The sequence below is a fragment of the Anas platyrhynchos genome, chromosome 2 (genome assembly GCF_047663525.1).
Source record: "Anas platyrhynchos isolate ZD024472 breed Pekin duck chromosome 2, IASCAAS_PekinDuck_T2T, whole genome shotgun sequence".
Taxonomy (NCBI): Eukaryota; Metazoa; Chordata; class Aves; order Anseriformes; family Anatidae; genus Anas; species Anas platyrhynchos.
Window position 1 is genome coordinate 118,352,380 of NC_092588.1, and position 16,661 is coordinate 118,369,040.

Sequence of the window (16,661 nt, forward strand, 5' to 3'; positions counted from 1 at the left end):
GTAGGATTCTCTATTTTCAAGCATGTCAGTGTTGGAAAGAAAATATTTTCTAAGCTGAAATAAAACAGATGAACAGGCTGAAGGATAATTAAGTGCCGTAAGCGTGACCTTGAAAGTGGGTATACATTAATTATAAGTGCAAACATGCATTCAGATCACAGGTAGAAGGCTTCAAAGTCAACATCATAAATCTGCATTTTCAATACTGTACACAGCTGTGCCTTGGAGTACAACAGAGCTGGAGATGTGGGAACAGGTTCAGTGCTACAAACTGAATTTTGTGCAAAGGAGGGACCATAGCAACTAGGTCTCCTTAGTCACCTCTTCCTCAGGAAAAGATAGCTCCTTCCTTGGAGGAATGAAATGGCAGAGGTTTACAAGATCATGTGTGGTACGGGGAAAATTAACAACAAATGGATACTGGCTGTTTCTTATAACTTGTCTGGGAGCTGTTACTCCTTCAGTTACAACAAGGCAGGGAGTTTGAAAACAAAAGGCAGTTGTTTGCTCAGCAAAAGCATAAATCAATTCAAATACGTGTTGGAGAAAGTCATGGCAGATTTGAACATTTACAGCTCTTGAACGTGGTTGTCTGAAGACAGCATTCAGAGTAAGCGATCACAGCACTAGCTGCTGAGAGATGGAAAGATGTACCAGGGTAAAGATTATACTGGACTTGTGAATTAATATTTTTTAATTTAATTTTATTTATTTATTTTTTTCCCTAAGATTCTGCTATGGGACAGTGTCAGGAGCAGAATATGGAGCATAAAGAGCTGTGATTTGATCCAGTACAGCAGGTGTTACCGTGTTACAGTTCTTGCAGTTACCCTGAACGATGAGCCCACACCATGCGTGTGTCCTATGTGATGCCGTGGGTGCCTGGCGGAGTAGCACAGGGATGCTTGCTCAATTTTGTTATTTATATTGGGAATACTTGAGTGAACATAGCAGTCAATGAAGTAAGCGAGAGTTCTGTAACTGACAGCTGACTTGATATGAGGTCATAAGTTAATTTCAAGATTTATTCCTATTCTTTTCCACATATGACTACTTGAAGTCTATATTCCTACATATGCACTAAGCAAAGAGCCTAGATTTTCTTATTTTTTGAGTATACACAGTAACCTATTTGGCATACTTGGCTATCTAATCACTGATAAAGACATTTAGTTACAGATGTGAAGTGTAATGTAATGGCGTAAGTAATTGTTGGTCTTGTAAATCTCTTCCCCAAATAATATGCTTCTGTATTCTGTTTCCACTCATTTTTTCTTTCCTTATTACTTATTTAATAAATTATCTAATATCTGATTTTACTGAAGTCATTTTGGTGAATTCCTGAGCTAATGTTGTGTATGAAACTTTCTGCTATGGAAGGTCAGCTGCACAATCACAACAAGAAAAGTTTTGTTTTTCAAAAAGTCTGACTTTTCTATTATCAGACAGGAATTTGAGACTGTCTAACCATAATGCACCTTTAAAATAGACCATAGTAAAGAAGTAGCATTGTGAAGAGTATAAAAGAACATTTCAGCAGCACAAAGGTAATACGGTATATCCCATATACTTGTAGAGCTGTGCCAAACAACTTTTTGTGTTTCATTTATTGTTTGCTTCTTATTGCAAATAGTAAAAATATAGGAATTTTGAAGGCAACTGTCTGGAAGCTGAATGTAACAGTACCACCAGATGATTCTGGAAGAAGGGGAGACTGGATAAAGTTTTAGCTTTGCCACTTCAAAGGAAGCAAATTCATGAAATTTTAAATCTTGTCTGAATTTTCTTATGGTTAGACTCCAACTTGCTTTCTTACATCTTCCCCCATTAATATCAATCAATCAATTGACAAAAAAAAAAAAAAAAAGAGAGAAAAAGACACTTCTGAGATAAAATAGTCACATTTTACAGAACTGAAAATCTGTGTTGTCTCACTGTAACTGTTTTAATCCTTTGCTAGGCAAGTGCAAGTAAAAGATCAAACCGTTGCTGGATTTCTATAGGAGGTTTTTTTTTTTTCCAGACCGGTCTGTAACCTGACAGGCAAATCGTTTTGCAATAGCGGCTGAATTAAGGTGAAGTCCATAATTCAGACTTGAAACTCTCAAATGCAACTTCTCCATAATTGGAAATATAGTGCCTAGATGTCTGTCAGGGACACAGCTATTTGTATCTTGCCAAAAACAACTTGGTTCGCAATCACAAGGGAAAACAGCTTCCCAGCTGGCTGATGGGATGTAATGTGACTCCTACTCTGCTACAGAGCGCTGCGGAAACATGTGTTCCAGCTGTTGACAGAACAATTGTCCTGGATAGCGTTTACTTACAGTTCGGTACTTTCATAAATATTACAAGAACTTAAGTTGTATAGCACAGAAAGTGCAGGTAGCAGTTTCCATTTTCACTGCAATGGCCTGGGGCCATCACTTCTAAGCACAGTGCCAGCTCACTCGGTAAATCCTCTAGACTGGAGTACAGACAATTCAGGAATCAAGACAAATCATGCTGTACGTTGCTTTCTTTAGCTGTCCATCCTCATTTCTTGCTGCTTTCTTCTCGCTATAACCTGCACAACCTTGCCCCCAAATTGCCTAAGAGGTGGGATTTGCCCCATGGTCATTTCCAGAGTGAAAACCAAAGAGGCATGGAAGAGCCCTTAGTGACAAGAACAAGAGTGCACTTTGACAATGGCTCAGGAAGATACTCAACCGTGATTGGATTTTTCTAGATTCTTTTGCAGACAACCCACCTCACGAACAATCTGATGAATGCTTCTTCGCTTAGACAAAGATAGGAGAACAGAGCGGATCACAAGGTCCTGGAAAATATTAATTTGTTTTGTGTTACCAATTGGTGATTTGTGAGGAGCTGTCTTTGCTAAGAAAGATATTCGGGTAGACAGTAATCTCCAGATTTGTGCTGTAATCACTTTCTCTCCTGCTAGCTACATTTACCATCGATTCTTTTACCTTTCAATTGAGAATCTCATTACAATCTTGTCGTTACAGTATTTCCTGTGTTCTTGAGAAGTCTCAGAGAGGAGTCTTGAAGTTTCTAGAAGTCACATTTACTCCAGGGACTTTGACAGCAGTCCCCTCATGAGGAGGTTACAGCGTCAGTAAATCCTAATCTGATTTGCATTAGGGAATACATACAGCTCATTAGCAGCAGTGTCATCTTGAAGTTAATTACAGCATAACAAAATGCGAGACGTGAATTTGCCTTGTAAATAAGTGTTCCTTATCCATATCCATGCTCCTCTATCAGTGCCAGAAAACCAGAGATAGTAGGGATAATAATGTATGCAGCAAGTATTTCTCTATAAGTGAGGGAGGAAGCAAAGTAGGCCACCCACTTCCTCCCCCAAAATATCACAAAGCTGTGCCTAGTGGGACATGTAACCTCATTTGCATCAGTCACGTCCTTCAGCAACAAGCACCTTTTTCACTATCCTGTCTATGCTCGGCAAGAAACAACATTCAAATCTGCTCTCTTGGGAGGTTGTACGTGAAAGAGTTGCCTCCCTGTCTTATTGAGATATTCTTGCCAGCTCTCTGATCTTCTTGCTTAATTCCTCTTTTAAAATAAAGGTTTTGCTATTCTTGAGGAGAAAATTAGAAATATATGGGGCTGTCCCTGTGTGCAAGAGTTGGAAAAGGCAATGTATGGGAAAATACTCAGTAAAACACTTAAGTTTCAATCTATAATTAGATAATATTTTATGATAATTTGATGTATGATAATAACATATTTAAATATTAAAGGTCTGTGACTTTATTAAGTGGCTATTACCTGTCCCTACGTACCTTACTTCTGAAAAGCTGCAACTTCTCAAATATACAAGTATCTAAAGTTAAACGTATTTTTTGGCTTTGTTGCTGGTCAGAAAGAAAAAAACATGACACTGAATTGAAAACTCAGTACATAATAAAGATACTTCATTCAGTACAGTGATAACTACATAGACATAGTGTTTTTTTTTTTTTTTTTTAGCCCAGGTGCATAGTATTTTGTAAACAAAAATTAAGATATTGATGGTGTACTAAGTAAAAAAACGGTGCTGCTGACAAAACATTAAGAAAGGGTCTTCTATGTTTACAATTATTATTGAAAGAAAGGAAAATGATGCTAATGCAGATGATGTTACAACCATTTTTAAAGGTATGGTCACTAGATATTGGGTGAAGACCTTGTGGAACAACATTGTGAGACAGAAATGCCAACTCTGAAGGCATTTTGTATTTAAATAATTGGCATATAGTTAATTGGGCGTTTTGGAACTGAGTCCAGAGGGTGTCCAAACTCATTTAGAAGCTGGCTTTTCATCACAACAGGTATGATTAAGCTCCCTGGGGTGATGGAAGAGAAACTGTGTGGGAAGAACGGGATCATCTAAAGAGCCTTATGGGAAAAGAGATTTGGTGTCCTATATTGCACAATTTACCTCAGCTACCTGGAACCTAGGATATATTAATATCTTTATTTACTTGCTATCTTCTTTCTGTGCATGAGGAAAAAATTATAGAAGCTGACTAGCCTTTAATATTCTTCCTTGGCTGAGGACAGGGCTAAAGGTTAAATTTGGAGCTTTAGGCTAGCTAGTGCTATAATAAAGAGTGTTGATTGTTTTGATGATTTGATGACCTGCATAGGTGAGGTTAAAATGTTACACTGAGAACCTGTAAAGATAATAAGGAACAAGTGCTGCAAGTGAAATATGTGGGACCGCAGAATTTGAAAGAGCTTCTTGGAAGCTTTTCTTGGAAGAGTCCTCTCCTACTGCAGGCATTTACATGCTAACATCCTTAATGACTACTTCGAGGTCTGTCCTAAATTAAGTAGTTTCTTGCTTTCTCAAGGTTGCCCCAGACCTATCTTGAAAGGGTTCTTTTGACCTTCATTCTTCTGGTGTCTAGAAACTTCGTCCAGCCTAAATTTTGCCAATGCTGTATTTTAAGTTAAACAACCTTTCCTTTCTGTGTCCTAGGGAAAGAGAGAAGATGATGGCTGCCATAAAGCTAAACAGTGTGAATGTGGAATGTCAGGAAGGCCTCTTCTTGTCATAAGCTGTACATGGTGATGCTGAGCTGGTCACCTTAAACTAGTAACCATTAAACTTATGATTAAGTCTGGGGATATATTATACTGCTTTTCTATATAGGGGCAGAAATTTCTTACATTTACATATAGTACACAAGAAGGATGGGGGAAGTAATGCACATTTATTGATAAAAATCAGCTGCATGTATTTTCACATGTATAGAAACATAACTGACAATTTTCTGCAAAGATTTCTGTTGCTAATTTTGATTGCCAAATTCTTTATTTGTGTTACTGTACTTAGACAAGGTTGGCGCTTTGAGAAAAGCTGGAAATAAAGATGAAAAATAGCAATAGACGGACACACAACCAAGATGTTTGGTAGTTTGTCAGAGACCTTTTATACACTATCTGACCATGCCTTCTAAAATGGCCATGTTCTGTACACTGAAGATAGTAAACTCCTTTCGTCAGAGCTCTGTACTGATTTTAGTATTGCAACATAACTGAAAATGATTAAGCAGTAGATTTTTTTTTCTTTTCTCTTCTGTTCGTTTCAAAGACACTTTAACTGAAACAAATTTCCCCAGACAGAAAACCCTTATTGAACTGTGTAACACCTCAAACACGTAACAGTTACATATTTTTATATGTATTTGTCTTTCTCTTTATGTGGAAGAACAAAGCAACATCAAGACGATTGATCTTATAAAAACCAGAGAAATGAGGAGAGAAAATGAAATGGAGTGATTTTATTTCTTAAGTAACCTGTCTTGACTTGCTCTATGCCTTTCAAATCTACTTTACTCATCTAGACCTGTACAATTCAAGTTAGTGACTGTAATAATGGTGACATCACTGTTTTGTTTACACCGAAATCTCTTTTGAGGGCATCACAACAGAGGTGGTTTTAGGAGAGGTATTGATTACGCCTCATCTTGGAATTTGGTAATTTTGGTGCACCTCAAACATGCTGCACTTGTCCTCTAGTCTGCTTTTTTTTTCTGAGCCTTAGATGATGAACTCCTCAGGCCTGTGATTATTTCTTCATAAGCATTTAAAAACCACATAGAACAGTAAATCATCTGCAAAGCAACAAGAATAATTCTGATCTTTGGCCATACAATAGTATACAATACATACATACAACAAATATTGAGTCAAAATTTTTGAATATAATATTATATTCACATGCTGTGCAGAAATGAGCAATCAACATTTGTAAATCTTTCTTTGGGATCTGCCAGAATGCAGGTTTTTATTTTACCCTGTTGTTCATACATCTTGTGAGATGGTCTTTATTTCCACAGTTGCTTGAGTTTTGTTGTTGCTGTTGTTGTTGTTCTTGTTACAAGACTATTCTTCATTCAACACACGCCCCCCGAACATATGATGGTACTCTTTTAATGAACACCTTCTCAATGCTTTGTCTTAGTTGTGCACCCTTAAGCTGCATTTATTTCTTACTGCTCTAGGGGTGAAATTATTATTTTTCTTTCATTCTTCTTTTACTAGTATGCAGCTTTGTATGTCTGGTTGTTTCATCCACGTTGATTTTCATGGTGTCTTTCACAAGTAAGGGAAGGGGCATTAATCCTTTTGCAGATGGCTAGCCAAACAGTTTCGAAAGCTTCAACTAATTTTCTCTCTCCAATTTTAGACACCTGCAACTGGTAATTTTTTGGGGGGCATTTAGTGTTGTATGACATGGATATTCAAAATACAACATCTTCTAGCTTTATTTGCAAGTATGTTTGCCTTTCCACAGTTTGGACCTGATGAACAGGTACTTGGAATGTAAAGAATTAACAGCTTATTTGAGCATGTTAGAGAGTTTCATTTTTAAAAGTGTGATGTAGGAACACATTAGCAGGGGTCCGTCTCAGTTTCAGTGGTCTTCCTGTTTAGTCCTGAGACTCTTCAGTTTTCTGCTATACTCCTCTCTCCCTAGAACCTTTTCTTTTTCTTTCAGAGTATTAGGCCAAAATGCCACCTCCTACTTTTGCATCTCTAGTTTGTGTCCGTCTTACCCCCTCCCCTTTATCATCTGATTTTTGCCCTTCTGATCCTCAGGAGATCAGCATCTTTTTCTACACTCCTTTGCTTGTAGCCAATCTTCTCACCCTGCCCAAGTGTTTCTCTTGCCTGTTACTTTCTGCACCTGTGATTGTTTGCACTAGTCCTTGTGCCTGTCTTTGCCCTTATCCCTTTTGATTGACATTCGTTACTCCTATTTTTATGTTCTTTGCCCTAGTGCGGCTATAGGAACCAGGTGTTTGCCTGCTGCGTCTCTCTCATCCTCAGTGATTTAATTTCTTGAATTTGTGTTTTTTTTTTTTTTCTTTTATTTATTTTTATTTTTATTTCCTTTTATTTATTTATTTATTTATTTTCCTGCCACCATCAGATTCTCAGTAAGGGACAAACCTCTTGTCTTCCTCCCCCTCGACCCCTCTCTCCAGTTCTCTTTCCATTGGTGGTTCCTCAGCCTGTGACTTTGTCCTAGCCATGGAGATGATTTCTGCTTTCTATGGGGAGAAAAGGGACAGAATACTGATTCCCTAGCGTTTTCTTTCTTCACTAACCTTAGGGTTCTGCTTAGGGGCACAACTGCTGCCAAAATAATATCTTGTGATTATCTACCACAGTTATTCCCCACAATTGTAAATGTCTTTATTAATGATATTGTGTCAGCTCATGAGAACAGCCATTACCAACAGACAAAAACCCCAAGAAGGAGTTTGCTTTGGCAGTGGTCACGACTGTCGTAATGGCCCATCAAATGTGGTCTTGTCATCCGGATCATGAAGTCTGTGGTGACTTCCTGACGGAGGTCATACTTGCCAGAGCAGCTGATGACTGGAGTGGATGGGATGCTTGTGTCAGCCTGGATGGAAGGTGCTCTTACCAGCTTCCTTTTACTAATTTCCTTCCTTTTGGCCCTGCAAATGCCTGATGGTTGGCAAGAAATTAAACAGCAGGAGTGTAAGGTGTGAAGCTGATGCTGATGGCTCTACCTTAAGGAAACAGGCTGTTTCCTCATCAGAAGTCTGACTTATCCAACAATTTCTGCCTTTTCCATCCATGTCCAAGAATGTGTGTTTGGGGGGCGGAGGGGGAAGTGGACCAGAGGAAAAGCATCATCAGGCCACTCTTGGTGGACCAGGTGCATTATACTGTTGAAATACTGATGATCCACTTCTCCAGTGTCACACTAGACCCGTGCAGCTCCTTTCATGTGTTGTCTGGTGTGTCACTAACAGTTGCGCTTACTCTCATATGCATAAAGCTGGCTTGTTTATATTTCCACACCATTTGTTTTGGAAAACGTAGGTTTTAGATGTTACCAAGTTCTGGTCAACTTCAGGTAAACAGGGGCATCACTGTCTTTTCACTCAGGCAGCATGATGCGGGGAGGCCAGGTTAGCCTTTTCTGCTATAGTTGTACATACAGTGACCTGATGGAATGCGGTACGCAAACAAGTTTTTCAGCTCAGCAAATGACTGGGTGTTCACCTGGAGATAGTGTTCTCAGTACAGTGTGCCAGAGGAAGTATGGTGAACGAATGCTGGGCTCTTTTTGTACTGCACCTTCATCTGTCTATTGGGTATTCTCTGATGCCATGGAGAATAGTGCTAGAGCATCACTTTTCTGCCAGAGGAAGAGCCCCTCTTAACAGATCAGGAGGATAATGGAAAGGAACATCCTCTGATGCCAAAACCTAACTGACATTGATGTCAGTATCCTCCTTTATGATGGACTAAACAAACACTCTTCTGACTCTGTCCATCTGGGTTTTCAGAAAAATTCTACTGTCCCCTCAGGAACCTCACCAAATACTGCCATTTGGTGCATATTATGTGAAATCCTTACTTTAGATATTACTATTCTCTGGGCTGTATCCCCAGAGAATGGAGTACATCTGTGCTTGTGAGGATGGCTTGTGTTCATCCCAGTATCAAAGAAAGAGTGCTGTGATCACCCTCCCAAGACACTAATTTTGCACTGATTAGGACTGTCCTGTGGGAGCTGGTCACAATTCATCCCCATTATACCCATGCTGCCTAGTGCGGTATCATTTTCAACAGTCTGTCTGAGCTGAAACTCTGCCAGCCCTCCCGCTCCTGGAAAAGGAGAGGACAGAATGGGTCACAGTTATTCTGTGTACAGGTGTAGCAAAGTACTTCATAACGCATTTTTTTTTTTTTTTTTTGTGGTGGTTGTGCAAAGTGCTTTATTTCTCTCTATTACTCTCACTGTTTGAACTCCCTCTGAGGTCAAACTCAGCTCAGACATGAGCCAGGTCCTAATCTTTGGTTGAAGAGTGCATTAAGATTGCTCGCTGCTCAATCAGTTCTACACAGCTTGCCTTACTTCACCTGCCCTGTACAGCTAGGCAGCTATAGCTTACAGTAATGATACGTTCCTCAAACTACAGGTTATAGTGACCTGGTGTAGACTCCTGCCAAGTCATTTACTTGAAAGCTTCCTCAGAGTTGTCTGGGTCAGGAGCTCTGGCATCACGGCCAGGACTCCACCTGTCCCCTGCGCCACCCAGCAGTGTGCACCTGCTGTTCCTTCCGGGACATTTGCATCTGTTCAGATAAATGGTCAACTATTTTCACCTGCAGACTGATCTATCTCTGCCACCTCCTTTCCTGAAAGCACAGAGCCCAGTACTGGTCACCAACCAGCTGCTCTTGCCCACGCTCAGGCAAAAATTCAGAGCCCTGTGCTAGCCTGTGGCCAACCCCCAGAGTGGCTCTGAGAAGCTGTGCTAAGCCTCCTGCTGGTAGGCAGCAGAAGAGGCCTGGTTAGCCTCTACAGCCAGGTTTACATTTTTGTCTGCGGGCTCCACAAAGCCTCCTTTTATAGTGTTCTTAGTCCAGCATGGTGTTTGCTGATGTATGCATTCCTTCTGTTTGCTGCTTCTAAAGCTACTGATAAGACCAGCAGCTGTCTTATCTCCATCTGAGAGGGATTGTTTGAGACACAGTCTAATTCTTCCCCTTGCCTTGATCTGTCTTGACCGTGTCATATCTACGTCAGCCTGCTCTCTCTTTTACGCTGCTTCTCTAATGAACATGGTGTGATCCTGCAGCCTCTGTGCCTCCTCAGTCATCCATTCAGACTGCATCTCCCTCAGAAGACAAGCTGGGACCAGGCCCGTGGTGAAAGTCACTGGTGTTTTCTTCTTCCTGAGCTTTCCAAACCATCCAGAGTTCACACGCCATAAGCAACAAGTAGGCGCTAAAGCCAAACGCACCCCAGAAGCATTGTGGTGCCTTGGCTGCACTGGATGTGCCCTGTGCCCACCAACTTCTTATAGTTACAGCATTCGAGCTTCACTGACAGCTCAGTTCCAGAGGTCCTGGGCCAACAAAGGCTGCCACCTCATCTTGCTGGGCAGGATATTAGGGTGGAAAAAGGGGCTCGTGGGTCTCCCCGAAACTACTTAGGAGAAGCCCTAAGGGTGATGCCAGCACGTTATCGAGCACAGTCAGTGCAAAGGGATGGCTCATCTGTTGTGTATGTGCATGTCTGGTCCCGTGGGCACGAGCTATGTCCAACCCCGTGTGCTGGCGGTGGGCACGATGTGTACGTGTGAGGTGGGTGTGGGCTGCAGCCTGCCAGCGAAGGGAGAGCTTAGGGAGATGACTGAAAGCGCAGCTTTGACCGTAATTTTCAAATCTCAAGCTGTTTGAGCGGAGGTCTGTCGGGACTGTTTAGACAGGGGCGAGCAACCCAGCCTTTTGGCAACGACTGCGTTTATCACGGTTACTTTATTCCAGCTTCCCTCCACCAAAAATAAATAAATAAATATAAATAAAAGGGCTTGGGGCACGTGGGCTGGAAACCCTCCTGACAGGGCCGGGCGGAGCTCCCCGGGGCGCTGCCACGCGGCTCCTCGCGGGGCGCCGCTCCCCTTCCCTCGCGGCCCGACCCGGCCGGGCCCGGCCCCGCCTCAGCGCCGCGCCAGCCCCCGGGGGGCCGCGGCGGGCGGGGCGGGGCGGGGCCGGTGCCGGCGGGAGGCGCTCCCCGCTCTCCCCGCGCGCTCCCCGCCATTGGCTGGCGGCGCCGCCGGCCGCGCAGGGGGGAGGAGGGGGCGCGCCCAGGCGGCCTGGGCTCGGAGCACTCGCGGCCGCCCCGTCCCGGCCCGTCCCGTCCCGTGGGCAGCGAGCGCCGCTCCGCCAGGCAGCCCCCGGCACCCTGCCTGCCTCCTTCCCCACCGCCACCGCCGCCATGGAAGAGGAGCGGGCGGGCGAGCAGATGCGACCGCTGCTCACCACGGTAACGGCGGCGGGGGGGAGCGCACAGCGGGGGCGCGCACGGCGGGGACCCCTCCTCACAGCCCCCCCCTCCCCCGAGCCCCGCTGCCCGTTAATGGCCACCGCGTGCGCGCGGCGCGATGGCGCTCGGCCGCCCCCCCCCCCCCCCATCCCCATCCCTTCCCCAGCCTTTGTTCCGCCGCGGGGGCGGCCTCGTGTCCCGGCCCCGCCGCTCCGCTCCCCCTCGCCCCGCTGCCGGTTCTGGGGGGGCTCCCGAGGCGGCTCCGCTTCCCCTCAGGGCGGGTGCCGCGCACGCGGTCCCCCCGCGGGGCTTTCCCCTGGGCGGGGGTGAGGCAGGGACCGGGCGCTGCACCGGGAGCCCCCCCCCCCCACCCCCCCGGGGCTGGTTCCCCGCGGGGCAGCCTCGCCTCGGAGCCTCCTGGAGTGCCCCCGGGTGGGTCCCGGCTCCCCGCTGCTCCTCCCGGGGCGGCTGGAGCCGCGGTGACAGCCCCGGCGAGGCGCTGGCTTCCTGCGAGAGCAGGGCACGAGGGCGCCTTCCCTTTGTTCCTGCGGGAGCCTCGCTCGCAGCTCGCTTCGCAGGGCTCTGGTCTGCAGGAGCTGAAGCAGCTGCACTCCCCTGCGCACCTCTGCATCCTCTGTGGGTCCGTCCTAGGCTGCTGCTCCGCCGGCCTGTCGCTGCCTCGGCTCTCTGAAGGAGATCTCTCTCCTTAGCAGGCAGGAGAGCCCTCACAACCATAGGATCTGCCTTATCTAGTGAAGAGATGCTGGGCTGTACGGAGCAAATCCCAAAGTTGTTGGGCTTCGGATGTGTAGGGTTAATGTGAAGATGCTAGTGGTTACCCTCAGGTGAATCCTAATGCAAAGAGGATTACAGACTTGTGAAAGTCAGCGTGCCCCGAGCGCGGCTTTGTCAGGCCCAGCAGGAGTCATTTAGATTCTCTTGTGCCAGAAATTAAGAAGGGGCTTTCGGGTCAGCTGCGTGAGCCGCTGTACTGCTGCGTGGTCGTTTCTCGTGGAGGCCTTTAGAACTGAGGTGCTCGTCGGAGTGGTCCAAGGTGGTTTCCTTGCAACAGCAGTGGCTGGTCAGGAGCCTGGTCTTGGTGCAGAAGGGTATCCGGGAGGTAATTGTAACTGAGGCAGAAATGAAGATGTCAGAAGAGAGGGAGGAGAGCAGAGATTGCTAAAAGCTAGGGGAAAAAATAACTTATAGGGAAGACATGCAGTAAATGGCTTAAAGAAAAGACAGGACACACTGATCTCTGAGCAATTACATAGTATAGCAGCATTGGATTTGTTGTGATTCTTGTATGCTCTGCTGTAGTCTAGCACTACTTAATCCCAAATACAAGTGCTTTTGACAGTACAGCTTGACTTAATTTTTCTGTTCCTGTGCTTCTGGTAGTAGAGGCCATTAATTCCGCTAGCAGAGCTTTCTGAAACTGCTTACACGTGCACGGCTTTTTCAGAAATAAACAGCTCTGTAAGATGAAAGGATTCTGCAGAAAGTGTGAATTAAGTGCTGTGGCTTAAAAACAAAGAAGCACAATCAAATAACCTCCCTAACTTCCTTTTTGGTCACCCTCCAGTTTTGGTAAGTCAGATGGTTCTGCATTTATGGGCCATTAGATGTAAAGTTTGGTGCCTCTTAGTATGGAGGAACACCTCTGTGCCACCCCGTCCCCTTCCGCCTGGACTTATTTCATCAAAAGTATAAAATACCTTTTAATCTTGCTTGTTTTATATTTTAGGTCCAGTCTTAAAGAAGAGAATCATCAAGTGCTTAGGACATTGGTGTTTTGAGGAGACTGCTTGGTGGCAATATGTATATAAAAGGTGTAGAGGTGTGTGTGAAACAGATGCCTGATATAATTATTACAGCTAGAGAACAACCAATGATCAGAATGTGGTAGGAATAGAGAATACAACAGGAAAAAGATAAATAACTGCATAAATCCATGGTTCTCTCATACCTTAAGTACTGTAAGCTGCTCTACTCCCCTCTTGGAAAAGAGGCGTTATTATTGGGAAAGGTTCACCGAAGGGCAACAAGATATGAATTAGCTCTTAGGTGAGAAATGACTCAACGGGCTAGGACTTGTCAGCCTAGCAGAGATAACTTGGAGATGGGGCGATGATATGTTAAGGCTCTATAAAACTACTGTGGAGAGAGCAGATAAAGATTGAAAAGGAGGCACGTGGCCAAATCACACAAGCTAGAAGCTGTCAAATGAAGGCAATAGGACATAGGTTCAGAGCTAACAAAAGCAGGCAGTTCTTCACTCAGTGTAGGGATTTCACAGGTATGCTTGTAGGGTATACGCAGGTATATGATGTGTATGCAAGAAGTCCTTGTGGACTAAGGGGGGGTTGGATGAGTACTGGAAGAGAGATGATGCATGTTGAGGTTAAGAAGTAGCTGAGAAACAACCTCAGGAAGTCTGAATTGAAAATTCAGTAGGTTATAAGAGTGTAAGGTAGAGGTGTTATATGCCTTGTGTGTGTGTGTTTCCTTAACACTTATGTAAATTTTTTTGGGGTTTGTTAAAGTAGGACTGGAGCATGTTAGTCTCTTGGTGTCTACACAGTGATAAATCTGACAGTTAGTAATGGATTTAAAAAGCTTTATTGATTACCAATGATCTTGGTTCTCACTCCATGTTTCTGTCATGGTGTTAGTTATGGGACAGCTTGCTCTTTTTCTTCTTTTTTTTTTTTTTTTTTTCTTAAGCAGTCATAAGTAGCATTTAAAAGAACTTACATTAAAGTCCTATCTCTACGTATTTTTCAGGTGATACTGTGGAAAGGCTTCATCCTGAAACAAAAAAGTTGAAATTCCCGTGCGGTATTTGATACTGGTTTGTGTATTTCATAAAGGGTTTATGAAGTTGTAGACCAGGTGGTATGGCTGAGTAATGGGTGATATGTTTTTTTACGTGTGTTTTGTTCCCCTTCCAATGAAACAGATCTGTTTTTATCACAGTTCTACTGTAAGTGATAGTAGAACTGAAAGTGGCTCTTGCTGGGGAAGAAGCTTTTCTTTCTGTCTTCAAGTTGAAGCGTGACAGTAATGTGGTCTGCCAGTTATTGCTGAAGATGGCATTAGTATCCCTCTGCTTTTTCTGAAGTGACTACATGGTTGGCTCCCACTTATTTGTCAAGAGCTGTGTGTGTTCTATCAGGTGGGTTTAGGCTTTGCTGTTGAACAGCAATCATGTTTCAATGACAGCTTCAGTCTTTTACTTCAGGCTTCATTTGAAGACTCTTTCAGGTACATTTCACTTCAGAAACACATCAACACTTCAGTGGAGTCTGCCCATCCCCTTATCCCAATGCCTTTTTTAATGCAACGAGATAGTGTCTGGTACTCCAACTTTTCTCATGTGTAACAAAACCTGTGAAGATTTAGAGGAGTGTAGGGCAACAGAAATCAGAGCCGCTGATTGAAATGAAAATTAGCCTAACTGTCAGAATCTGGTGGCAACTACAATTTCAGCAGTTTAGTCATCAAAAATGCAAATTGCTTTTTCTTTTCAAGAAAAACCTCAAGTACAACCTAATTCTCATGAATATATTTCAAAGGAGAACCAGGTGTTTGGTGGCAGTTAGATGGAAGTACGTGGTTTCAGAACCAAGCCTTGGTCTAGTTACTGCATTTCATATAGCCTGGTAACTTTGTCTAGCTTTACAGTACGTCTCTTTGGTGGTTATTGAAACAGTTCCTTTTTAAAAGCCTTCCAACGTTTGATTTAGCTGTGTGGTTCTTCACACGTGAGAATGTGAGTACCATCAGTATGGTAAAATAAAGTTTTTACAGAATTGACTACTGCATATCTTTATGCATCTTGTGTGACTCGTTTAGAACTGAGATAAGGGAACACTTTTTCACAGTGTGGTTACTAGCCTTCCTATTTGACATGCGGCTTTTGTGATGATAGGTCAGATGACAGATCTCTGGAGGACATTTATGCTGCTACAGTTAAGTTTTTTTTTTCTTTCATATTACCATATGCTGGAACGAGTGTTTTCTCTCCATGGCTGGATAAGGGTAACTGAGGGTATGTCTGTACTGCGTAGTTCAGCACAGTGCAGGAAACCTGTGAGCTTGTGACATCTGACTGACCATATGCTCTCCAGAAGTTAAACCAGTACAGTTACAGCTGTACTGGTTTGCAGCTAAATAGCATTGACCAGAGAGAATTTGATTGGCCTGATGACCATGCTGACCTGATTCTATGACTTTTGAGAGACATGTTGCTGTTCTATTGTGCTGTTTGGATATTCCAGGTTTGGTTAGCGTGTGTATTTTAGACAGCTTGCACCATGCAGTGGGCTATGGGCAATGGCTATGATCGCTTTGGGTTAGGAGTACTGTGAGCTGCTGTTAACTGTGCAGCTTTTTGAGTTCCTAGGAAGTTATCCGTGGCTGCCACGGACTTGAGAACTTCCATTAGGCTTCATTGCAGTAATTTTTATTTGTTGTCCAAAGTGAGCTGTGGGTTGTATTGATTAGTTGTCTTATATCCATGTGATTGATTTGGTTCTCTAGGTGACTTTTGATATGTCACCAAGGTGGTTGTTGACTCTTAATATTAAATGCTTTGCATAAGGGTATCTGTTACATAACATCTTTAGTGGGCCCTAAAGTGGTACTTAATAAGCAGAACCACTGTATAACCAGTGATTGGTAAAATACAGACTGTAACTTGAATATTAACCACAGAAGTTCTCCCAAGAACACTTCTGTGCTTTTGGTATAGCATATTCTGGAGTGATAAAGTTTAGGAACACTTGCATTTCACATTATTTACTGAGATGCTTTTTACTATTCACTGACTAAGATAGCTGTCTGGCTAATGTTTCGAAATAATGATGGGAAAAGGGAGATTCGAATGATGGTTCTATTAATTATCAGGTTGAGAAGTGCACCATGAGTTGCTTAGTCCTGTATATCAGTAAATGTCTGAATGCAAAAATATGAGTGTTGATTCTTCTACAGGTGTTCTTGCATATGTATTTCTCAATTCACAATTGCATGATTAGCAGCAAATGAAAAAAAAAAACAGAACACGTTATCTTTTTGAAAGTGCAACATTTGTATTTAAAACTCAGTCCTGGCATCTGAGAAGCTCCTTTCTGTATTACTGAGAATAATCATCAATTATGCAAGCATCCCAAATCTACCTTGTCAGCATATCTCAGTGGTTATTAGAAGGGATTATCTGTTTAAGAGCCTGTGTTAGTTAGTGCTTGGCACACTCAGAGCTCTTTGTTTCACAGTGAGTTAAAATTTGCTGGATGCAGTAGAGGCAGCATGTCTGTGGCAAAGGAAA

General features: G+C 43.4%; 1 protein-coding gene across 9 annotated transcripts in view; it reads left to right on the top strand.

Annotated features, from left to right (window-relative positions):
• The window catches only part of SLC4A7 (solute carrier family 4 member 7), a 135,428-nt gene that overhangs the window by 33,767 nt on the left and 85,000 nt on the right, over positions 1-16,661 (top strand). For 3 of the 9 annotated variants that reach the window (XM_027451087.3, XM_038173785.2, XM_038173786.2), the window contains exon 1: positions 11,079-11,332. The exons of 1 other annotated variant lie outside the window; for it this stretch is intronic. In XM_027451087.3, the coding sequence (XP_027306888.1) occupies positions 11,285-11,332 (48 nt within the window). In that variant the 5' untranslated portion in view covers positions 11,079-11,284. Of the gene's footprint in view, positions 1-11,078; positions 11,333-13,106; positions 13,173-16,661 lie in introns of those variants that run through there. 5 more of the 9 variants (XM_027451086.3, XM_027451084.3, XM_038173787.2 and 2 more) reach the window with 5 other exon arrangements.